The sequence below is a fragment of the Trachinotus anak genome, unplaced genomic scaffold (genome assembly GCF_046630095.1).
Source record: "Trachinotus anak isolate AG129_WGS33_773 ecotype Australia unplaced genomic scaffold, CSIRO_AGI_Tana_v1 ptg000012l, whole genome shotgun sequence".
In the NCBI taxonomy this organism is placed as follows: Eukaryota; Metazoa; Chordata; class Actinopteri; order Carangiformes; family Carangidae; genus Trachinotus; species Trachinotus anak.
The window spans coordinates 8,477,496-8,504,051 of record NW_027273863.1 but is presented as its reverse complement, the minus strand read 5'-3'; the positions used below and the strand labels follow the sequence as shown (position 1 = coordinate 8,504,051).

The 26,556-nt window shown below is 40.7% G+C and overlaps 1 protein-coding gene across 1 annotated transcript in view; it reads right to left on the bottom strand.

Moving 5' to 3' along the window:
* The window catches only part of sgip1b (SH3GL interacting endocytic adaptor 1b), a 46,752-nt gene that overhangs the window by 10,904 nt on the left and 9,292 nt on the right, over positions 1-26,556 (bottom strand). Inside the window, exons 4-10 of the mRNA XM_071490754.1 lie at positions 13,548-13,685; positions 11,306-11,400; positions 7,710-8,070; positions 2,359-2,422; positions 1,874-1,919; positions 996-1,052; positions 577-634 (exon numbers count right to left, since the gene is read on the bottom strand). Coding sequence (XP_071346855.1) covers positions 577-634; positions 996-1,052; positions 1,874-1,919; positions 2,359-2,422; positions 7,710-7,719 — 235 coding nt within the window. The 5' untranslated portion in view covers positions 7,720-8,070; positions 11,306-11,400; positions 13,548-13,685. The remainder of the gene's footprint in view (positions 1-576; positions 635-995; positions 1,053-1,873; positions 1,920-2,358; positions 2,423-7,709; positions 8,071-11,305; positions 11,401-13,547; positions 13,686-26,556) is intronic.

Genomic DNA, 26,556 nt, shown 5'->3' with positions numbered 1-26,556 from the left:
ACGACATGTTAGACGAGAGATGGAGACTAATTCAATGCTATGCTGCATTTAGAGCCAATATATCCTTTGAAATTATATAATCTGTCTCAGACACACTGTTCATGTGCAGAGCAACACAGCAGCACAGGAGTGAGACGTCTTCTCGCTTTCTCCATCTGCTGCTAACTGACACTCTGTCTCAGCTAAATCACCCTGCTCAGGAGAAGTCCCCATGGTACCAGCTCTCTATGACTCCAATTCAAACATACAGCTGCCGACACCTGCGGGAGCAAAAACTTAAAATACCAGTGAACTGCAGGTCATTTGTTAATGAGAACTGTGGCTCAGTGACAACCGAGAAAGCTAGTCTAGATGTAATGTGACTCTCACCGGCTGCCCTACTGCTTCTTTTTTTTTTGCCACTGCATGGACACACATGTGATGTGGCAAGAGAGGGAGGGAGTATTGACTTGGCCTATTTAATGCTGAGAAACACTCATCCAATAAGTCACTCAGCCAAACAGGTCAATAGTTTGTGAAGGAGAAGAGTCCCAAGACTGCTCCTGCCACTGCTTCTACTCTTCACTAAAAGGATATCATCGCCCTCGTCACCGGGCCGGAGGCTGAACCCCTCCTCATCCACGTCAGGAGAGGCCTGCAAGAGAGAGAGAGAGAGAGGGAAGGGTGACAGTCATGTCTAGCCCATCACACACTGTAACAGAGGCACTGCTTACATCTTAGCTCTGACCAGCTCTGCATATAAATGTGGATCAGATTTCACAGATGTCTTGCCTGAGACAGTCAGCTTCCTGGCTGGAGCTCCTGCTGACTCACAGAATATGCAGCTATCACTCCAGTTGCATTGTTTACTCAGTAATTTTAAACCCAGCGTTACATGTCACCGATTGCAACGGCACTCGTATATTTCATGCACAAAGCTGCAGAGTCTCTGCTTGGTCGAAAACATAAAAAATAAGGGGAACAAGCAAAACGAGGACTAGGCTGTGAATACTTACATATCTGTCCCAGTCAATCTCCCCATAAAAACCATTGGGAGCCCCATTGGCCTTCCTCTATTGACAAAACGGAGAAAAGATAGGACAAGAAGAGAATAGTTTTACATCTAAGTTAACAAGCAATATTAGTATTAAATGTGCAAGTGCACGTTTTTGTATAAACAAATAAAAGAGAGAGTCTGATTGTTACAGCTTGGGTTTTGGCCATCATTCCTGTTGGTAATTTATCTACACAAACGTAGTGACTGAGACATGGGAACGCAGCAAAATAGCTATAAATAAGTTACACAGGGTTAAAAATACAAGCGATCAGATGATCAAGAAGGATTTCAGACAAACCCTTTATTAACCCAAACCACTTATTCAAACAAAAGCAAATGGCAAAATTATTAAATTATTCCCCAAACCTTTATCCACAATTTACAGACTGACTTCCTCAATTATGAGCTACAGTACTTTCTGTATCTGTTTCCCTGTGCAATGTGCTTTTTTACTGAGCTTACGTTTGGTTTCACCTCTGAATAAAGTGGTTCAGAATTGAATTTGCTAAACTGTTGGCTTGTTTATAACCTGTGTGAATGTTGGCCACTCAGTTTTCTTGCCTCATCTTGGTTGTAGTGAAGTCGCTGCATTTCAAGATCTCATCTCTTGCACAGTGATCGTAACAAAAATAAGATGGTAGTACATTAAAATATCTAAAATATCAACTAACACTTTATCACATCTGTCTTTGGATAATTACATTTGTTAAATACCACTTTATCTTTCCAAATCCTGAAAAAAGGAGACAACAAACAGGAAATTCTTCAAGTACTTGAAGAAGTACTACTGGAAGTCCTACTTGAAGAATACTTCAAGAATTTTTGAAATGTACATACACTTCCTTTCTTTCCACTTCCGGTTCCTTCTTTGTCAGGTGAGCTCCTGTTTGAGGTGACAAGAAGAGGAGGACATTTTTTCATGAAACTACATATTACACGCATACATATTTTTCTCTTTCAATCTGAGATATCTTCCAATATGGTCCTCAAGTTGTCGTACCAATTCCCACCCTTTTTTTGAATTAACAAAAGAGAGTCAAAGTTCTCAATGTAAAGGCAGCAGTGTAAGAACTTTACCTGAATATAATCTAAAATGAGCAAATTTTGACTGAATTCAGAAACAATCTCATCAGAGAATCAGTAAAAAATTGATACAAATCTGACCAAACATTGAAAGCAACTTGAAAATTCATCAGTTTGAGGATGTGAATGAACAGGACTGCATGTCAAGTCTGAATACTGACTGAAAAGTGTGTGTGAGTATTGAAAGCTGTCAAGTACTGATTGAAGTTGATTGAAACCGTGTGTCTGAGCAAACTCACGTTGTGTCTGTATCCTTGTCTTTCTTTCGTAAACCCAGGGCTTTCCTGGTTCGGTTTTTCAGTCCTAACAAAGGAGAACAACAAACATTGTGAAGAATTCATTTTAAGTTTTAAAGCCTCATGTAAAGTTAACTGTCTTGTCATTAAAATGCACTTAAAAGCAAATAACACAGGTAACAGGCTGACGCACAGTAACTCAAGGATGAACGTATCCTTGAGGGTACACAGGAAATACAGCAACCTCAGTACACTGATGCATCAATTAGGGTCACAAACATCATGTCATCCGGAGAGAGCCTCCACATAAAATGAAGCAATGCGGACGATGCAATTCCTTTAAGTGTTCCCTCCCTGACGATAGAGAATGGAAAAGAAACACGAGCAAAGGTTGATCAATCTGTCTACTTCATTAGCGAGATTCGATGGACAGTGGGGAGAGATCTACTACAGCGGCCCGTCAGCCAAACTTGGACACCAAAACCCCTGCAGCCCTGACGGTTGGCACCACACAGCGCTGAAATCAAGACAACTGGGAAAACCAACAAAGACATAAAATGAATAACAGTGGGTGAAATGTCAGTGTCATACTTCATCTGTGTTTTTAATCCAGGTTTCCAGTTTGTAAGACGAATCAACAAACATCTAGAAGACTATGATGTACAATGAATAAAATGAAAACCTCTGAAACCAGTAGTCGATTAATCTATTTCTGCACTTACAGAAAATTAACAAATGACTCTTTTGGATAATGGATTAAAAACTGAGTCATACCATGAACTCTGAAAGCTAACGTCAGCATGCTAACATGCTTACAATGCCAATGCTAACATACTGATATTTAGCATGTTTCCCATATTAGCTTAGTGTGTTATCATGCTAACATTTGCAAATTATAATGAAACATGGAGAACAACTAAGCGGATAGGCTTTCCCTGGGTAAGACCTTGACCAGCTTGTGGCACTAGACAACAGGTCAAAGCAACACAACATAGGTAGGACTCATCCTCTGGGGAACATAATGTTTCATGGCAATTCTCCCGATAGCTGTTGAGATATTTTGGTCTGAGGCAAAGTGTTTTTGAGAAAATCGTGAATCCTAAAGGATGAACTCACAATGGCAATCCTGCTTTTCTCAGATAAAAGATGCACCTTGATTTCATTTGACATGCACTAAATTATAATGTCTCTGATAAAAGCACTTTCATATTTTCCATGTCGGGTAAAATGGCAGACGTCACAAAAAAGAGACTAACACATAACTCCGTTAATGGTAAGAGGCATCACTGAAGCAACATTTTTCCTTTTTTGATATATTGGCTGTGCTGCATGTTTTCCTCCAAACAAGACAACTGACAGGTTTACATAACAGTGTTTTAGACGACCAGTGAGCACAGTAGATTCTCACATCCATACTAGAGCAACAGGGACACGTGATGGACAGTTGGGTGGATGAACATTTTGTGCTTTTCAGAGGCAGCTTGGTTTCTTCGTTCGTCATCTCTTTTTGCAATCTGTGGGCTGTGTTTCAAATTGGAACGTGTTTTATGTCCTAAACAGACATGTTGGATTGTTGATGGCTCATTTATTTTATGACAAGATTTTTTTTTTACCCACATACAGTCCTTTCTAAAATCTTGAGGTGTTTTAACGCTTACTTTAAAATGAATCTGACCTCAAAATCAAAATAAATATTGAGTCACTGATTTGGTGGATACACTTGCATTTTATATCTTAATAACAAGACTAATACTATAAATGTGAGGCAGTGCACTGTAGCTCCTTCATTTGGGAGGAAGCTCTCCGGGGTACTGAAGGACGTGTCAGGGCCTGTGATGTATTAGTAGCTAGCTGAGCTGCTCAATAGCAGATAACAGATTATTCCTGCATCATGGCTCTTCATCAATGGAGACAGCTCTGTACAGTGATCCTTCTGTCCATTCCCAACCTGCATGTGTCCTGTGTGATGAGGAATAAAAATAGAGAATCAATCCTGACATTGATACGTAACAAACCAGCTTCAGATTTTTCTTTTTTTTTCTTTTTTTTTTGCATGGCAACGCAGATCATGTTGTGTATCAGAGGACGACTTCTGTTTTTGTAACCCATTTACAAAGTTTGCCTGAGGAGAGCTCTAAAACACTCATTAAACAGATGGATCGTAGTAATTATGTAATTAGCATTAGCTGTAAATATAGTTGAGTTTGGCTAATTCACTGAAACAAGATTTCAAGACAAATTTCTGCTACGTGTTTTTACCAGGGTGAACCAGAGTGAATGGTTATTTCACATTCTTTCACTGCATACTACAAATAGCCCATCCAGTGTGACATAAGAAGATGCACTGACATTCTTTACTACAGCGCAACTTCAAATAAGACTGTCACAATATCAGAGTACAGGGCAAAATAATTCACACAAACAATATTAATGTGATGAAAATTTTAAATAATAATAATGCCATCAGTCAAATTCATCCTTAACTTTGTTCAAGGTGTTTGTTGTGTTTTTTTTTAATTAATTACACTTAACTGTACTTTTATCTTATCTTCTTTATTATCAGTTTGCTATATCACCCTTTGATTGTGTTTTTTATTGCTTTTTTTTCACAGATTCTATGCTTCTCAATTGTTTTTACTTATATTGAAGTATACTGTATAATGTGTCTTTTCTCTCGGACTTTACCTCATTCCTGCCCTGCTTTTGTTTGGCCTTACTGTCTGGCTTTCTGTTGTAATATTGTTGTTGCTGCCTTTGCCTTGCTGTCAAAGCACTTTGTAAACTCAGTATAAATAAAGTTATTATTATTATTATTGTAACAAAAGCATACACAGTGAACAATTACACTTAATGGAAAGTGAAGAGTTGACCAGATGATCTGAAAAACAAAAGATCCACAAGACCTTACATTTGCCATTACAATATTATCATATGTGTATTATTTTAACATCAATATCTAATTTTTTTAAGTATCACAGTTATAGTCATTACCCCAAGTTTCAAATGCATATTATCATTCACTAATTAACTTAGCAATGTTTGTACAACAGTTACAGTACAACCAAATTTCCAAATGTTTAGGACGCCATGTCTTTTTGGTCAATGTTCATGTGTCTCAGTCAGACCGTTGAGACTCAAGATCCAGAAATTAAACTGCAACTTTTAAAATCTAAAATATAGAAAAAAAAAGGTTACACCTGCACATTGACTCCAAACCACATGTTGTTTTCCCAGTAGCCTTGCATGTACAGCTGTGTCAAAACAGCTTTTCGTGACATCTAACTTGAATTACTATGATCATCTACTATGAATTTTTAAAGCCAACATACTGAATTTCAGTTGCATCTTGTTGCTTTCATCAACAGATGATGCAGCTGAAAGCTCCAGAGGAAGTCTAGTAACTGATTAACTAGTCATTGATTAACTTATTTCTTCAACTGCATCTTGTGGCATCTGTCGTCACCTCAGAAGAATGTGTCCCTCAGTTTTTGTACATTTCTAAAACAGACGGTCAGTCAGTTGTCCACACTGGTTGTCAGTTGTGGACCATGAATATTATACTCTTGTCATTCTTTCGACACCAAACTCTGCCACAGCAACAACATTGTCTGCCTAACAATGTGATGTCTCAGCTGCCAGTGATAGAGAGGTGGTTTGAAGACTGGAGCAGTACAACCAAGGTCAGGACCAACTGGTCTTGAACATATCCAGGTCAGATTAGCTAAACACATCATAGCACTGATACACTTTGCATCAGTTCCTCTGTAAACACAGCTTTTTATTCTCTGTATTGTTGTTCTGACCTTTATTATATTTTTAATTTGACAATGTGAAACTGTGGAAGTGTTTCACTTTAACACTGTGCACCTACCAACTGAACTTCTCCTTTGGGAGCTGGCAAGCAAACAAATGGCACATTACCTCCACCTACTGATCTCTTGTATCAATGAACACCAGTGGTTTATACCATAATTCTGCCCTTTCCTAGGATGTCCAGCCTCTCCACCCACTCGACTCCACTTGGTGGTCAGATTATCCATTTTACACTTTTTCCTCTTTCTAAATGTTCACTACAATGGATCAACTATCTCAAGATGGTCTCAAAGTCGATTTTCATACAGTCCTGGCATTAACTGCAACCAGAGGCTGTCTGGAAGAAAGGAAATCAATCTAACACCTTGTGCAGCTCTGGAAGATAGTCAACGGTAATATAAAGTTTCTGACACTTGTATTTAAGTGGCTGAAACATAAAATCCACAATATCTTCCTTAAAGTATAAACTTCAGTTCAAAAAAGGGTCATTTGGGCAAAATTTTGTCAAAGACACAGATGTTGTCTAAGTAGTTTAAAATTATAATCCATGGTCCCAAAATATTGCATTTAATGATAGTGATAAACCCACATGCTGCATCAACAAGAAGGTGATTATTGCTGCACATGTGCTGCAGCCATGTTTGAGTCCAAATAACATGTACTGAACGTCACTAACTACACCTGACAGCCTTTGCTGGGTAATTAGCAATGCACGTGTAGCTAACAAATGCTATGATAAGCATGTGACATCTGTGTTGTGTGTGGATTTCTTCAAGCTGAGTACAATATCAAGGCAGGCTGACTGCAGGCCTTTTGCTAATAATAGCCACCTTCCATTACCACGTTTGCATTAATGGATGGTAAAGGCCCAGCATCTGTCATGCAGAGTTAGATCTATGATTTAGCTCCAGTATCATAGTTTATAATGCACTGCACTGCATTCCACCACTGTGAACTTTGGTACAGCAACGTAGGTAACAAATAATGTATGGTTAAAGGGTCACTTCTCCCAATATAATATTGTGCACTGATAGCAACAGCAGCAGGGGTATGAATGAGTGCAGCTGCCTGGACCACTCAGATCCCTCCTCAAATAAGCATTTATATGACACAGACTGAGCCTTTAACGAAAGACAAAACTATAATCTGCACATGCAAACACAGACATGCACAGTCACATGTGCAAACTCACACAAACACATGAGCACAGCAGCAAGTGTAGATCTACACTGCTGCAAATGTCAGTTCTTCCAACCTCACACATCTTCGCTTTCATCTCACACACATTTTCTCTCAATCTGTCACAAACGTCTCACAGACACACACACACACACAGATACACACAGATACACACAGTGGCCACATTGTCACATTGGTCATGTATATAGCTTAGTTGTTCCAGAGGTCCACACAGCACGGCAGATCACATCACTAGATTCATGAGCTTTAATGGCCCAGCAGGACACAAGAGGGCAGGAGGAGGACGTAGAGGTACAAAACATGGAAAATAAAGGAGGAGTAGGAGTGCACAGACAATTCACCTTGCATCATGATTGCAGATTTTCATCCTACGTTGCCCTCCGGTGTGCAGGCGAGCAGAAATGGAGAAATCCAGTCGGTCAAGGGATGCCTGGGCAGGGCATAGCTAATTCTGCACAGCTCCCCAGCGAAGCACGATGTTGATTCCCTCCACCCCCCAAGGGCCCAAGCCCCAGACACCCGCACGGGGAGGTGGGGTGGGGGCAGAGCTGAAAGGCAGCAGCAGTGGTGGAGGACACAGTGAGAGGAGACACCCGAGGAATATGCAGCAAGATCGCGGGGGAAGGGGGTCCTTTCAGTGTGCGCGTTAGGCCCTGGACGCCCGAGCAGCACCGACACACGCCATCTCTGAGAGGGGGGATGCTGAGGAAAGGCAAAGGAAAAAAAAACAGAGCGGTACAGAGTGAGAGAGGGAGAGAGAGGCAGAGGGGAAGAGAAAGACAGGGAGAGAGAGGGAGGAGGAGGGAGGGAGTGGGAGGCTCGCTGATGTCACATCTGCACTAAACCAATCCCTGCAACCATGGTCACATGGCTGCTGTCCCCTGATGCCTAAGCACCTCTTGGCTTGCCTCAAGCCGACACTCCACAGTCAACTGCACACATATTATTCAAGGTCTCACATGATATAATGCACTGTTTGACAAAATATCTTCTTAAACTGTAACCACAGTGCATCTAAATATTCACTTTGATCTGGGTAAAGTAATTGCAGAATTCCCTACATTCATATTTGTTAATGAACATGTTGTGCAATCGCATGAAATCTGATTCAAGTTTTATTTATATTTTTACGGTATTTGAGATTGACAGGACAGTAAGGATAAGAGATAAAATACATGAAGACAATACATCACTCACTCACAGATATATGGACAGACACATGATAAAAATAAGAGGTCAGGCACAGTTTAAAAGCCAATAAGGAGAAGAGTGTTTTGGGTCCTTTGTTGAAATCTTGAATAGGCTGAAAAAATCTACAGAGGAGGAAAAAGGATTCCTTGATTTTCAGGCAGCTACTGAACCATATGATTTGTGTCCTTGAATGTGTGACAGATAAAAGCCCTAATAAAAGGGCCTTGAGTTTCTAAGGGAAACAACCTCAGGTGCATACATGCTGGGATAAGATCATGCAGAGCTTTATACAAAGATGCCACAAATAAAAGGGGAGCAGTAAATGGAAGAAAGAAGAGAGGAAAAGTTTCTTTTTTCTCTGATCTTGACAGTATGGATATGGATAACTTCAGTCAAAAAAATGTCCTTGGATTTGGACCTAAATGAATTCAACAAATTTCAATGCTAAATCAAATGTTTTGTATATGGTTCAATGTAAGAAAGACAATGTGTTACTTGTAGAGCTATGAAACCAGGTTTTAATGAGTGGAATCCTGATTTGTTTGCTCATGTGCATTTGCATTTGTTTGTGCAAGTAGACATGGTGGTCAACAATGCAGGTTAGATTATCCATAAAAAAATCTGTTTTGCAAATGTTTCCTGAGGTAGGAAATGCATTTAACATGTTGAATGAGTGAAGCTGGAGCTACATCCACACTAATGTGTTTCAGTTTTAAAACACATCACTTTTGCTACGTTCACACCTGGTGTCCACACCACTCGGGAGTTTTCGAGCTGCTGGCCCTGTTTTATTTTGAAAACTCCAGGGTTGCGTTGTAGTCTTGATGGGCAAATACACAGACTTGTGAAAATGATGACGTAGACACGCATCTTTCTTCCTGAGTGGGTCTCATCAACCTGGATTTGCCAGTTGTGGAAAGCAACATTGATGACGAATTACAAGCACGACTGACCTTGTTGTCTTTGCTAGCAGCTATTGTGCGGTTAAATTCTGCATTTAAAGCTACAACTGCCTTTGATGTCTCTTGTTCATAGTATTTTCTGCAACTACCCAACTGCAGAGTAGACAATCTGCTTCTTGTTTACACCAGCACGTGCATGCCCAGTACGTGAACGGTCATGTGATATGTGTTTTCAGGTGTGTTAGTATGCACATAGATCATTTCTGATATGGAGCTATAACGGTCATCTGGACAGAGATTGTGTCTGCTTTAAAATGAAAACACAGTAGTGTGGACATAGCCTTGATGTAAACAGAAACTTTGTTTGTTAATAAAAACTCCACAGGGAACCTTTAAGTAATAACTAACGTTGAGTTTGGTGGAATGAAATAGCTTCTGATTTATTTATTTAGCTGAAGAAAACCCTGAGCCACCCAATACTTCATACCCTCGAGGCAGTTACTGAAATCTGATCAACTAATTGCATTATTTAACTTTAAAGGCTCATTTTTCTAAGGTAGGACGGTTGCTCATTAAGGCAGGAATATTTATTTAATTGATATTATTCAGAAACACATGAAATTTGAAACCAGTTTTAAGGGGAGATTAAATTAAATGTCAACAACATCACAATGGAAGAGATGTTGTGTTTTTGAATAATAAGGATAAATGGGACACACTAAGCCTTAGGGTGGGCTGCAGGATATAGAAGATGAAGATGAGCAAGAATTCCCACTGGAACCTGCATGAAAGGTTTGTGTCGGATAAATATGAGGAAAACCAGTCAAAGGCAGGACCAGAGAGACACTTGTGCTTTAGCCAATGCGTCGGAATAATGTGGTCTGCTCTGTCAAAGCCTGCAGTTAGACCAAAAAACAAGAGGATGCCAAGAGGAAATCATTTGTCCAATTTTAGTAAGATGGATTTTGTTCTGTGGAAAAACTCTGACAGTCAAGAAGCAGTTAGACGAAGACGACTTTCTCTGGCACTATGGAAACAAAAAGAGGAATATATTGACTCCGCACAACTGCAAGATTGTTTCTATTGTTCAAAATGTGTCACACTGGAGAACGACAGTGTGTCTACCACCGCAGAGTACACACTGTCAGCTGCAATCATAACACAGGCTCACTGGGAGGAGGGGCCTCACTATGTAGCCTGGAAGAAAGAGAGGGTGGCAAAGGACAGAACTATTCCTGCAACTGTGATGTGAGTGTTTCACTTCAGCAGGAAAACTGAGATGCTTTGGTGAAAGCGATGGTATGATTATTCAGCTGCTTTAATGGCTGCGCACTGGGCTGCTGGAGCAGTGACTCACCCTCTCCCTCACTGGGAAAGGACAGATGGGGAAGGCAGTTAGAGGATAGTGTTGTGGTGTGTGTGTGTGTGTGTGTTGGGGGGGTAGTGATGTTTCTACAGTGGAGGTCATGTAATTTTAAAAGAGGAACAAATTCAAATTTGGCCATTAGCCTTACACATGGTGTGTTTTCTCTCCCTCTGCTGTTTCTGTTCTCCCATGCCAAGAGACTATTGTATGTCAGTGTCAGGGAGTGAAATTGGATGCAGACACACAAACCCTGTATACTACTCCATACTGTTTGTTTAATGTACGGTAAGAGTCAGCTTCAATATCATTGAAACAACCACGTTAAAAACATCCCAAGCCTTAAAACCGGGAATATTCAGAGACCTACACCTTCATCTTGTCTCATCTCTTCTTTGCTTTTCTCTTCTCACTACTGAGGTTTATTTGTAGCTGTTGTTGTTACCTTTTGCACCCTGGTAGTAAGTGTTAATGAGCTTACCTAACCTGGTGCAACAGACCACAGGCTGCAGCCGTGTGCTTTCCTTAACCAGCTCCTTACATAAGATGCCGTCCAGGGGTCAGAGGTCACGGCAGCTGGGATTAGCAAAGGAGAGGAGGACAGAGGAGAACACGAAGAGAAAAGAGCTGTGAGCTGTTAGCCTGACATTACTGTTCCTGTTGAACACTGACCATCAGATACACAGAGGTAAATGAGAGGTGTGACTAAATCATACATTTTTCTGAGATAACAAAAGAGTGAAAAGCACTTTAAGCAAAAAAAGTCAGCATTAAAACATGTGTCTACAGACAACTCCTGGGTAGATTAGGCTAAACTGATACACTTCCACTTATAAAACAAGTTGTACAATAGATAAATTGATTACATTCAATATAACAGAACACTATGGCATGACATGATGAGGCCCGTCTGCAGGAAACAGTGGCAGGATTGCCATGCAATAAATCCCTCGACTCTGTGTGGCTCAATACTGCCACCTACTGAATGAAGTCACTCCAAGTCGTCCTCATCGTCATCATCATCACATAAGGCAGAGACCACATGTTAGAGCAACTGCCTCAAACAGACTTTACACTGTGTAAATATTGTATGTACTGATGAAGTGGGGGTATAAGTTGATGAGTAAAATCATTCATTTGTACATTAATTTAACTTCATTTTGATTAAAATGTCAACACAATTCCAGCAATATCAAGAAAAACCTATTCAGGGCATTTTTTTTCTTGCTATATTTTCTGCCTTTTTGCAGACACACCTGACATAAGTTTGGGATGTGCACACACCACCACGTGGCTTTAATGTAACTGTAGCAGACATCTGTAGGATTATATCTCATTATACCACATTATGTCTCCCAGCTTGGTTGTCACAGCTGGGCGTACTTGTGAATACTCTGTGGAAACCTGTAGAAAATGAACAAATGTCCTCACAGTGAAGGATGATACTGACATCAGAGCAGTCCGGCTAATAGAAGCTACCAAAAAAAAACACACACTATCACACGTCTAACATTAATCACAAATGCACATATAATATATCTTCCATCAGCAATATGGCACCTCTTTGGTATCTTTACAGAAACACTGTTGTTGTTGTTGTTGTGTCCTTGTTGTCCGTCTGTGATCACTGTTGTCCATCCTCTGGGTGTCAAAGCAACACGACTCCTCAGGGGTTGGCAGGAGTGACGCAGCAGTGCAGGTCATGTTGGTGCTGACCGCCAGAGTGTGCTGGGATAACCTTGCCACTGCTCAGTCTCCTGCCTGGAGCTTTGCCATCCGAGGACAGGAGGCTCGGTCAGGCTTGACAGATGATAGTTAATTACTCACCAACTTTAAATCCACTTGCATGTAACAAAGGCGGGATGATGTTCATTTTTAATGTATTAAAAAGGGGTACAGAGTAGAATATTACGGTAAGATTTAAATGTATTTAAATCTTACAGTAATGTATTTAAATTTTACTTTTTAAAAATATTTTTAAAGTAAATGTCACCACCTGACCACAGGAACTGTGGCCTCCTTGGGTTTCTCTGACCCTCTGTCTGTATCAACAGGCAGCACAATATCCTGGACTTGTAAAAAGTGCATATTCATTTGTTTCTTTTAAAGACTGTTTGTTCTAACTTGGCAGATGTGGTAGATATTCGGTGCCTGCTGGTGGCTGACAGGAGACACGGTTCCCTGCTGCTGTGCCAGCTGGTGCACCCGACCAGAGTCATGTTAATGCCTAAGAGCTCCTTCTCACAGACACAGCAGGCTGACACACAGAGGAAGGGAGAGTTTGTGACGCCTCGTTTTCCCAGCTTTTTCCAAATGGGTAATGAAGCTGTGTATTTATCATTGTATGATTGTAAAGGGAAGAGTCTGATGTACTGAGGGAAGGAAGAACAGTAGTTTTATGTGAGGTCTCAGGTTGTCAGTCAGAAGCAACAGGAAGGAAAGAGGAATAACTGGACTAAACTCACAAACACAAACACGAGCGACACACCCATGAGGACACTCCTTATAAACAGAATTCAGGTAAACTACACTGAAATGTGATTTTTTGTCTTATCATAAAATAAGACAAAAGAAAATCTTTACAATGAACTATTAAACTTTTACATTGTTTTTCGTAACTAGAGAGATATCGTGTGTCTGAGCTGAAAACTGGATTCAAAGCCACAGAATTGTCTACAAAGCATTTTTGTGTTACCGCAAAGATAAACACAGCCAAAGCTTACCCGAACTCTCAGTGTACCTCCCAGCAGGAGAATCAGCTGAAGGAACTGAGATGTTGCAGTCAAAGTGATTCCCAAACAGCAAGAATCCAGAGATATTAGCAGCTTCTTTGAAAACAGGGTGATGGTTAAAAAAAGACTCTGTTAAAAGAGAAACACAAGTAGAAATCATATCTGATCTAAAATAAAACCTTTTGACTTTACATTTTCTTTTCTTTCTTAAAAGACTCTTTAAAAAAAAAAGTTCAACATATGACAGAGAAACATTTTATTACATTTCATTATTTGTACATTTATTTATATGTGCAAGAAAAGGTAAATATCATCAGATCAAGTGTGTCTCATTATAAACTGACAGCGAACACTTCACTGACACACTCAAGATTATTTTAGTTTCCCCAAAGAATTTTAGGTGAGACTACACAATAACCATCCTTAATGACCACTGTAAATCAATTAATAGTTACAATAATCTGTGATTAGAGCTGCAGCAAATAGATGATTATTAAGTAATTTTTTTGACAAAAGTGCCAAAAAATCTGTGGTTCCAATGAATGACATGTTCTTTGTCACAATAGTTAATTGAATGTCTGTGTTTTTGACTGATGGTGAAATAAAACATGCAATTTCAATACATCATCAATTATAACAGAGCATTTTTGGCTATTTTCAAAAGGATTAATTTCGTTAATACCTGTCAGACTAATTGATAATGAAATTGATCTTCAGTTGCAGCCCTGATTGTGATGTTGATCTCAAAGTTCCCCTCATTAAAACCTCCCTAACCAACTTGTTACCTGACGGCAAACAGTATAAATGTCACACTGTGATACAGTATCAGGAATGGCACCACGGAATAATAATCAGCTTTACTAAACACAAACTGAGGGGATGCCATCTTACTAAATAATTCAACAATCAGGGCTACTGCAAGCTTTCTTTGTTTGATCAGTTTCTCAGTGATGAACAAATGATACACCAATTTCTTATGGTGTAAACACTGAGCAGAATACAGTTATTGTAACTGGGTGTTGTTTATAAAACCACTCAATAAAGAGGATCCATGTCTGCTTCCTCCCATGAATATCTCACTTGTTTCATTCTCCACCTATTTTTTCAAGACAGGTGAAAATCAGTACACCACTCTCCAACAGTGTGAACTGGGCATGGAGAAACTAGACATCTAGTTATAAATGGACTGATGGTAAATTTGAGAGTAACAACCTCTTAACAAATGAACAAAAAGACCAAAAGTGAGGAAAAATAGCAAAGATGAAGTTAGTCTTCCTTCTAAAAGAAAACTGTTTTTCCAAACAAAATCCCTCTGTGCTGAGTGTTCTTCCCCTCCAGCACCTGTTTTTATGGAGCTGTTAACAAAGGAAGACATTAAGTCTTCATAGAAGCAGTGGTGTCATAACCGTCTCTTAAAGTCACACACTCGTGGATGTCAGCTGAGACGGCAACACAAAGAGCTACAGAAACACCACGCTCCTCCTGTGACTTACATAATAAAAACGATCCAGATGACCAGTCGTCAAACCAGCCCCGACAGGCTGAGGTTTCATACAGCTCCCACAGATGTGGACATTTTGGTAAGACACAGACTGTATGACTGCTGGTGACAACAGGCTCTTTGTTCCTGCTTTCTGCCACTAGATGGTGCAACAGCACCATCAAAACACACAGCCGACATTAACAGCACCTTCCAGTCAACTCAGAGTGGGTTTATGTTGAACATAAAGCTCTTGCATATGTTCTATATTTTCCTAGTGCTGCTGAAAAACTGGCTGCATGTCATGTGATAATGAAACCTACAGTCAGAGCAGAGAAAAAGTCCGTCTGTCAACTGTGGTCCTGTCGAAGAGGTGTGATGGACGATGTCAAATATCATGAGAAACTACACATGCCTCTGAAAGGTGTGTCAGCGTCACAGACGGCGATGGTATTGTGGATCAGGAGGTGGCAGTGTTTTATACACTGGTGAATTAACCAATTGTCTCTGGGCAGAAAAGGCTGAACACTGTGAAATGTGGTGAAGGGAAAAAACAGGAGCAAAGAGGATGATGTAATCCTTTAAAGGGACATTCATGAAAAATAAAATGTGATAACAATAGAAACAAAGCTGTAGTAGAGCTGACATGACCATACACACATACTAATGTTGATGACAGTGTAGAGCTGCGATTGATAATTATCTTGTTGATTATAGTGTCAGAAAACAGTTAAAAATATCCATCCTTATTTCCCAGAGCCCAAGGTAGCGTCTTCATATTGATTGTTTTGCAGTTCAAAACACAAAGACATTCAATTTACAGACCAGTTTACCATTGTGGGAAAGTAAAACATTTGTCATTTTTGCCTGATAAATTACATTAAAGATGACTTATTATCTAAATAGTTGTGGTTCATTTTCTGTCAATAAGTCAAACCATTATTTCAGCTCTATAACTGGTGGTTATGAGTGTCTTCTTGCTAATGTATATGTAATAAAGTAAAAATGTGGATGCAGGAATGTGATGGGGATTTAAGCAAGTTAGGGGCAACAGGTGAAACTGCACAATTGATAAACATCTTAATATCCTAAAAATGATAAACATGCAATGGACTTATGGCCATTAATTTGATATTCAATCCTAAATTCAGTAGCTCACAGCTTTTGCAGTTATTGTGGTGTATAGGTAGATATAGCAGGATTTATTAATCCAATGTACTAAATAGCCAACCAGTCAATAAACAAAAGAGGTTAAGAAGAAACTAACACAGTTTACACTGCATGTAAACAGGAAAATGTTTAACTTGGCAGACATACAAAGTATTTTGCATTTAAGATCTGATATTTTCAGGGAACAGTTTCAAAAAATGTGTTAGCTGGATAAAGGCTGTAGGAGCCATGTCCTCATCTGAAAATAGTTTTTAATGAGGATCTATGTAGAAAATATCATATATGTGGAATAAGATACATGAAACTAATAGATATAGTGTGTAATAGACCAATTTTTCCCAAACTTTAGTTTGCATTCATTTCCCATTTAAAATTGTACACAGTATTTTCTAAGACATATGTGAGTTTTATAATAGAACCTGTGCAATAATTAATATACAGTATGTGCCACTTTTGGTGCAAATTGGTTGGCAAACACGAGTGTTTAGGGAAAACTATATTACATTATACTATACAAATGATCAAATAAATAAATAAACAGCCTGTGGTGGCTAATTGGCATGTCTTACTCACATAAAGTTGATTAGGGGTGTGGTGCAACAGTTTGGGCCTTTATAATGGGTAAAATATTACATATTTTAATAGACTTCAATTATAGAACCTCGTGTAGCCAGTTAAAAACACATTTCATGAGGTTCTTGCTTAATATGGGTAAGATAAATGATCAAAATTTAAGTCTCAATGATTTCATGAACCTGATTAGATACATGGAGCGAAACATTTTGTGCCGTAAAATATCCGAGGCCCAGGATCTGCCTTGTTTGCATATGACCTCAGCTACAACGCCTTAGGCTAAACAGAAACACCATCCATTATGAGGAGTGGTTAACCAGCTCTCTCCCAAATTACAGTGACTCTGGGTTCCCATTTTACTGATTTAGCGGTTGTGTGGTTCCCCATCTCATGTTACTGACTGTTATAGTGAGACGCACTCACGCAGGCCATCCTCCCCTTGTAAAAAGTGAGCAAAGCATTTGTTGGCCATTTAACAGGCACCAAGCAGGCACCAAGTAAAGCACAATTAAAGATCCGTGACAAGACATTATTTGCTTTATTCTACAAAAGCACATTTGTGTTTTTAGAATAATATTGGTGCTTGATTATACCGATCAAAACCGCCCAGTGGTGTTACACTGTTACTTCACCAGCACAGCCCCAGGCTTCTTGGGTTGAGATTTAACCACATCCTCCGACAAATGCAGGAGGAACATTTTACCACCCTGACCAAGAGGCCACTGCACAAGGTTTTCAACAGAGCCGGAACATTTCCTGAGCATGTATGACTGCAGCAACTGAACCTCCGTCTAAATCCCTGTTTAAAGCTGCTGGTGACAGGTCATCAGTCTCGCTGCAGTGCGGTTGTGATTGGCAGCTGTGGAGAGGTATCCAGATAACGCCCTGGTTATAGAGTTGACCCTGCTTTTAACCTGCTGGCACACCTCCTCTCTTCACCCCGCTCCCCCCACCCACTCTGCCAAACTCCAGGCCAATCCTGACAACATTTACCCAGCGCCTTCTGCACCACTCCTCCACACCAGCCGCCCCAGGGACATCTGCCCTTTTTTAATACTGAGCTTTGACCTCTTGGGCTAAAGATAAGTTAACCTCTACGACCATGTCGTGAAGTTACCAACATGTTCCCTTGTAACACTGTTTTGTCAGTGCACATGTGCAGCATCGGAGCCTGAAGAAAATCCAGTACAAATGTGTTTGTCCCTGCTGAACAGTTTTAAGTTGAACAGTAAAACAGCCAGGACTTGGAGTTTAACAGAGAGTCTTATGAGAGGAACAAGCTTTGTCTGAAGTGTGAATGGCTGCAATACTATTTCCCTTTCTCTCCCACCCTCCTGCCAGCACTAGTCAAGGGATTTTCCTTCCCACCATCTCCGGCTGGAACACTATTTCCGGATTGTGTCGTTCATTTACTTAGTTCGCAGAGCACTCGGGAATGAGAGGCCATGGAAAACTGAGTGTGGCAATGTGGCTAGAGTGGTGGGGAGAGAAAGAGAGAAATGGAGAGGTGTGTGTGTGTGTGTGTGTGTGTCAGTCTGTGTGTGTGTGTGTGTGTGTCAGATGGAGAAAGTGCAAGACAGAGCTGGAGAGAGCTGGATCGTCAGAGACAAGCCCAAGCAACGGCCTTTACCAAAACAGCACAAACAAGAATCTCTGTGGGTAACATAAATTTGAGCATGATGAGTGTAATCAAACTGAGAAGGGTTAGACATGCGACATAAACTATCTTCACGACCATGTGATGTTGAGGATTCCTTTGTCACAACTGTGTGTTCGCCTCCCTGTCTGCCTCCCACTCTGTTTGTTTATTTTTTCTATATCTACCTCCCCCCAGAACATCCTTACACTACTACGTCTCTGCAGTTAAAGCCTAGGCACAGGGTGTTAGTGACCTGTTTACCTTTTGACATTTTGCAGGGCTGATAAAAGCTAACCCCCTGTGACAGGTGTAATTGTCAAACAAAGGTGTTCACACAAGCTTAAGAGGCCTTTGACCTTCGAGTGGCTCGCTCTATCCTCGTTAGATGACTAAACAGGATTGAATCTATTCACTAAGCTCATCGTCATCTTGACTCCAGAAAGCTTTACAGGAATAGAAGGGCAACAAGTACAAGCAGCTCTAGTATCCCACCAAATTTCATTACATGTTTTACTTCACCATTTATGCTAGGAAAGTAATTAATCAAGCTACACATTCATTGGGATGGGCAGGGATTTTTACGTGAACATACACATCTTATACTCTAAGTGCGGACATAAATTTTGACATAAATGTGGAGTACGAGTACATAATTTCTAGTATTTCTAGTTTGTAATTTCTAGTACATTGAGTACTAGTACATATATTTTTTTTAAAAATAGTTTTTCCTCATGAAGTTCAGTTTACTCATCATCGATCCATCCACCACCTACTGGCTATACTGCTTATCCCTATGGGGTCGCAGGGAGGGTGGGGCCATCCCAGCTGACATTGACGAGGGTAGGGCACACCCTGGACAGGTCACCAGTCTATCACAGTTTACTTAACAAAAGGAGCATTTCTCAGTCTGTAAACAGTTTTAATGTGTTCTCTGTGTTTTCCGTTGTTCAAACAAGACTAAAAGTCTACAGCCAGCTCTGTGACACAGCAGTTCTTTGAGCTAAATGCTAATGTAAGCATGCTAACATGCTCACAATGACAACACTAACATACAGACATTTAACAGTTTAACATTTACAAATTAACACTAAACACAAAGTTGAGCCAGGTCTAATGGGAATGTCATTCATTTTGCAAGTATGTGATCATAAACCAAAGTATTGGACGGGTGAAAGGTCAGGGGTACACCAAAGTTATTACAATTCATCCTGAGGGGACATGAACGTCTGCAGAAAAATGTATGGCAATCCATCCAATAGTTTTTGAGATATTTCAACAACTCTTCAATTTGCACTGAACTGTTTTGTACTGTTTTTGTTCATTGTCCCCTGAGGTTGAATCCCTGCGACTTTGCTGACTCACCAACCTCTTCTCTGGTGCCACCATGGAGTTGACATTTTTGGAAATGTCCTGATAACTATTGGATGCACTGCTATGACATTTGGTGCAGACATTTATGTTCCCCTCTGGATAATTTAGAATGACTTTTCATACATCACCAGGTCAAATTTTGCATACTTTTTTTGTTTATGAACAAGTATCGTCAAAACGAATGACACTAAGGCTAAAAGCAGCTAACTTGTCATTTAATCTGTCTCTGGTTGCTCCCCAAACTTTATGGGAGTAAATCGCACCTCTTTAATAACTGCGGCCAAAATCTATTCACTCTACAGAGAAAGAAAATGTGCTCACAACACTGAGTCTTCATAGGCACACACACAGATGTCTCCAAAACACTCTGGGGTCCCACACATGTACCACGTACCATTGTGGTGGGACATAAAACGCAAAGTAGGCTGTTAAAAAGGGGTGAGAAAATTGGACTTTCTTAACCGACTTCCTCTAATTACTGCACCAGGCTCCAATAAAAGAGATTCCTCTTTTTTTACACTTTTTTTACTGTTTTCTTCTTTCAATTAAATCTAACTGTTAAACTATATTGCAGCATCGTACATATTCTTATAATTTCTTTCTTTGTAAGTAATATGTCTGAGACAATTTGTTGTTCTTTTAATATAGTTTTAATATAGTATACTTGTAAATTAATGTAGTTTTATATGGTGTTTTATAGTATACACAGCTTGCTCTTTTTTCTAACACTTCTAATTATCATATAGTAAGCCTTAAACAAACTGCTTTGGTAACACTGTATTTGACTATAGTCATTGCCAACAAAGCTGATTTAAATTGGACATTATTCTTCAAAATAAATAAAAAAGAAAAAAAGAAAAAAGTAAAGAGAAAAAAATCCCTTTTGCATGAAGCGACTAAAAAATTATCACTGGGTCACAAGAATCAGTTAAGATAAGCAACCTGTGGCATCATTTCACAGGTCACCATGACAATTGCAGCCTGTGCAGTCAGCAATTTTCCAGTTCAGTCGTCTCTCACACAGAATCTCTTGTACCAAGGTTGACTGTGTGGCCACAGAGCGCAGGTGTGAAGTGGAAGGATGACAGCAATTTGCATTAAATGTTATGACAACAAATGTAATCAGTATTTTGGAACACACAGCATTGGTACAAGCTGTATTAATGATGTAAATTATGGGGTGCATGTGGGAGGAAGTTTATATGCCATAAATAATCCAGAGTGTATTTAGACTGTTGCCGAGAGGATTAGAGATTCTGGAGAAGAGAGTGATTCCTGATCATTTCATTTATACTGTTTGTTCATGTCAGAGAACGTTTTGTTCTTGTGAAACTTTTTCCTAAACTGAGTCAAGTATTTTGATTAGACTGAAGGAGAAGAAAAAGGCTCACATACTGGAATTGTGATAATTAGGATAACATTTGATTAATCTTCTTTTATAAATTCAACCTGATGGACCCATACAATTTAAAAAGCTATAAAGATGTGCTTTAGTGTGTTGCCGAAATATAATATTCAGAAGATGTTTAATTCTAGGCCCAGAGAAAATTAGGGCACAAAGTCAATCAGATGACGATGTTCTTGGCCTTCTGGGACATACATCACTTAAAGCACCAAGGTAAATCCAAATGCATGACGCAGAAAATGAGTTTACTTGCTCTCCTCATGGCTCAAGGTTGTCTCATTTACACAGGTCACCGATGCTGCTATTGTTTGTGCAGGAGTTGTGTAATCCTAGATTCTTTCGTCCTATCCTCTTATTGTTATGGCTCCTCACGGAGTGCTTAACACATGCTGAAATAACTTCCTTAAGACCTATGTAAGCAAATACCACTTAAAGTATTTCTATGCCTGTACATGAGAGCATGCATCGTGTGTGTGTGTGTGAGTGTGTGTGTGTGTATGTGTGTGTGTGTGTGTGTGTGAGAGAATGTGTGTGGGGGGGGCAAAAAGGGAAGGGGGCTTCTTGCGTGCAGGACAGGGGTGGTTTGTTTTGTCAGCAAAATGTCAATCTGTCTTTGCAAGGTTATCCCATATGATCTCCCTAAATACACAGGGCTTGGTTGTCCATCTGGTTAGCAGTTGAGAGACCCCCCACCCACCCACCCCCCCATTAGCACCCACCACCGCTAGCCTAGGTCTGGAGGTCTTGCCTTTCTACCTCCCACTGAGAGGATATGAAAAGGCCGACAAAGCTTTCCATTCTCTTCTTTTACTGTCAGATTTTTGGATCAGTGTAATCCTCAAATGGCTGCAACACGTGTACAGCGGTTTGGTTGCTCCCTAACAACTAACTTGACAACTAAACAATGCAATGGTTCTTACTGAAAAGGGACGCTCAGAAGAATTTTGCACGTCCAGAAAAGATCCGGACTCTTCTACGTGCACACACACAGACACACACACATTCACACAACCAGGCAACCACCCAACATCCAAAAGTCCAAAAAGCCAGATCTGTCCCCAATCCAAACTGCCTTGGGCTCCCCTAAGCTATTCAGCGTGTGCAAATGAAAGATGTGTCTTGGAACTGTGCAAGCCTCTAGGCAGAGCAGAACTAGCCTCGTGCACAGATATACACAGCAGCCCTCTAGACAAGTTTGGCACCCACACCAGCAACTGTGGGCCAAAACTCATGTTGCGTGCTAACTCTCTCCCTCCCCCATCCCCTCATGCTATCCCGCTCTGCAATTATATGCTACGCTCCCACCCAAACATGCAAGAATAGGCCTTCTCAGTCAACAGACAAACCGAGTCATTCTGTCCTCAAACCATGACATCATGACCATTTGACTTTAGCGTGAAATTCAAGCTTAATTTAACTTTGTCAGGAAAAAAAAAGAAAAAAAAGAAAAAAAGAAAAGTGGTGTGTGTTACACTGGCAGAGCGCTGCAGTGGTGTGAACGGTAACTGCATGCAATTCTGGGAAGGCAAAGCTAATTTATTCTCTCAAATATCAAACTCATGAGGAAGGAATATGTGACTCATGACAATCTCACACATCATGTATTTACTATGAGAAGTGGTTGAGCTGGGCTTGTGCATGTTCTGAATAATACTGACAAACTCATTTACTGTCAAACTGACTAAATACAGACCACAGAATATTTTGTGTATGAGTATTGATGCTTTTATACAATATTTAAAAACTTTATTACTAAAGTTTTTCAGTAATAGGGGATTCATATAGCGGCAGTTAATAAGACTGGTCAAATACATATGGTATACATATGGTATAATGTAACAGCAAAAAACAACAAAATCCCAAGTGATGTCTTGACTTATATCAGAATAATGATATTATACAAACATGTCACAAACTTTGATTCAGAGTAATGTCAGTGGCCTCCAGTTTCCTTAAGTTTCATGGGGTTTAGATGCCTGAGAGGCATCTATCAAACTGCTGACAGCTATTGTGTGAAGCACACCTCATTTTCCAAATCTGCCTCGCAACAGAGTCCTCTCCTCTGTCCTTGCAGCTCTGGGAGGGGTTCTTAATAGTTTGTGAGCCCTTGCGTGTGCGTGCACGTATATATGACAGAACCGCACCAATGACAGGCACCTCAGCCCAGCCCAGCCATCGCAACAAAGAGGGCTGGTGGGTTTCACTGCAGCCTCGCCAGCTCTCCCACACGCTCATAAATAACCATACAGAGTCTCTGCCCTGGCCAGGGGGAGACAAGGGAGAGAAAAGAGCCATTTAGGCAGCTCCTCTCCTCTCATGCCTTCCAACTGACCTTTTCTAAGGGTCAATCAGTCCAACCACAACTCCATACTCTGACCCCCCCTCCACCCCACCCTCCCCTACACCCCCTCCCCACCCCACCCTCTCTCTCCTTGCTGACACTAACCTGAATCGTCCCAACACTGGCACTGTGGAAAGAAGCCACTTAGCAGGCTTGGGTCATTGTAAGGGAGCATTTAAGACCTGGAAGGCATAAAGCCTCACAAGCTCTCAGTCCCAGAGCATGTGAGATGGCAGTTGGGGTCAAAGGTGAAGGTCACAATATGGGAGGAGGGGAATAAATCCTGTAGCATGGACGACAATGGCTGCAATCCCCACTGACAATGATGCCATTGTGGGCTTTGGGTTGCTTAGTGTGTCCTGGAGCTGTGCCTAATAGAGTTATAGTGCTGATGTGATGGCTGTGTAGCTGAGAGTAGTGTCCTTTTATATGAAGGGGGGGCAACTGCAGAGGAGCTTGAAAGAAGTCTCAGCTTCTCAATTTTGCTTTGCATGAAGCCTGGGGTTGTGTGTGTGTGTTTGTGTGTGTTTTTGTGTGTGTGTGTGTGTGTGTGTGTGTGTGTGTGAGAGAGAGAGAGAGAGAGAGGGAGAGAGAGAGAGAGAGAGAGGTTACTAGATTAACTTCACTGAGCTTCCAGCCATGAATCCTTTGCTCACTGACATACATGATTCCTCTCTGTAAGGAGTCAGAGTTCACAAGATGTGCGTGCGCACTGACTGCAACATGACTTTTCTATTTGTGAACCTATTGAGTCACACTGTCTCAGGAACAATACAGTTATTTGTTATTACAGTTATTACAACTGAGAATTTCTTATGGCTAGTGCTGATGATAAGTAGATTTTTAATAATCTACTGATTGTTTATTAAGCAGAAATACTACAGTAATGGCTTTTTTGCCATTTTGTATGGTTACAAATGAATGGCTTTGAGTTTTGCACTGCCATTATTACTTAAATTTAAAACAAACAAAAAAAAAACAACAGATTATCCAGTGATGAAAACAAGAGTTAGTTGCAGATCTACAACCGACTTTGATCCATACTTGATGATACAAAGATGGAAAAACTGGCAGCACCTCATGTATTGTGCTTACACTCTTCACGGTCAGGCCTTTCTTTGGCGCTCCACTTAAGCAGAGAGGTGGGGAAGGCTGCTGGATACCACAGGATCATCATCCTCGGCATAACTCAGACACTCAGCTGGTAGACGTTATGTGGTGGCATGCCACGAGTACCTCAGTTGTCACCTCTGTTAGTAAGATTAGGCTCTGGCAGAGTGGAGTGACAGATGATGAGTGGTGGGTATGACCACCGGGGGCTAACGCAGAGGACACATAGAGAGAGGGAGAGGTCTAGACTTGACAGACAGAGTCAGACGGACAGAAACTGAAGCATATGGAAAAAGACTATGTCAGTTTTGCTGATGTCTATAGTAACAGTAGCCTCCAATTTGACATTCCCTCCACCAAACATTGGTTTTCTGTTTTTTTCCTTCTTTTTGGCTTCTCTTTGACCTCCTTAAAAGAACAAGCTATGTTTCCCAGGGCCCAGCTATTTGAAGCTCATAGTTTTGGTCATCCAAAGTTTTCTGTTCCAACTCTAGCCGTTCAGACACTGTCCCCACTTACATTTCCACAATGGCAGGGTCCTGGGGGCCAGACCATAGCCGCCCTACACTCTGCCCACAGTTGAGTTGCCTCTGGCAGGACTACTGCGTGCTTTGTGTGCTGGTTCTGGCCACTGATCAGGGAAACCCCACAGTCTCTCCATGGTGAATGTCGACCGCCCTGCCAAGACCATTATGCATCCCTTCAATGGCCGTGAATAGCAGCACACTACAGTACAGAAGATTTGAGAGATGTGCAATTCACCCAGGGCTACAATGCGAGACCATGACACAGATACCCACATCGGTGAACTGAACTAATCCCTGACATGGTTTCACTGTGTTGTGTCTTTGGGACTTTTCTGATGGACAACAAACAAAACAAATCCTGATAAAACGTGTCCTACATTGCACTGCACAGGAAATATGAAAACAGCTAATGAATAATATTCCTTGACACAGTTATTGATCTAAATCCAAGCAAACATTACTCTAGAAAGCCAAGAGATTATTCCACTGATTCTACAAATATTGGTGGGTGTGACTTAGTGTGGCTAAGTGAATGACAGCAGGAGGCCTATCGTGTACACATTTAACACTCTTAAATATGGGGATTAACACTCTTTTCATAATTTCACAGCTGAGTTCTTGTACAACGCATTGACCACAATGACCTAATAATCTCTAGGACACAGAAACCATCCTGTTTGTCATTCTCCTGAGGTCTTATGTATTTGTAATTGTCATTTCCTCCTGGCTCTGCTTTCCTGACCAGAAAAATGACCAAAGTGTAATATCTCTAACACCTACTCTGCTTAATATTTGTTGCCTATAAGGGCACCTCTGTAGTCAGTCTATGTTGCTTGACAGATCAGTGTCAAAAATGTAAATCTAACAGAATTAGAGTTTAACTGTTATCTACATTTAACACAGAGGAACATCTGTTTATTAATTTGAAACTCGTGCCGAGGCTCCCAGCACTCCCACAGTCCAGTGGCATATTGCGGTGGTGGATATCAAGATGAGTCACATCAGCTAGCAGGCAGCTGGCAGGCTTGCAGTATCAGCCTATCCTGCTAATCTTACGATTAGCCTTCACTGATCCCATCAGGACTGCCTGGATCTGGGGGGCAGAGCCTATAAGTTTATCCTGCAAGTCGACCCTCCCTCAGCCTGGTCACTACACGCACACAGCACGAGTGGGGCACACACGCAAACACACACCAGCATCAACATCCCTAACTATTTCAGCTTTTCCTAATAGTGATCATAGAGACAACCTATCCCCAACACAAAGCCCAGAGACTGGAGCTCATCGTACCCTACCTATGCCACAATGTCCCCCACTAACATGTCTGGAGCCCAGATACAAGGGTGTTGTGTTTTAAGGAGGTGGTGGTAGTGAAATGTGTCA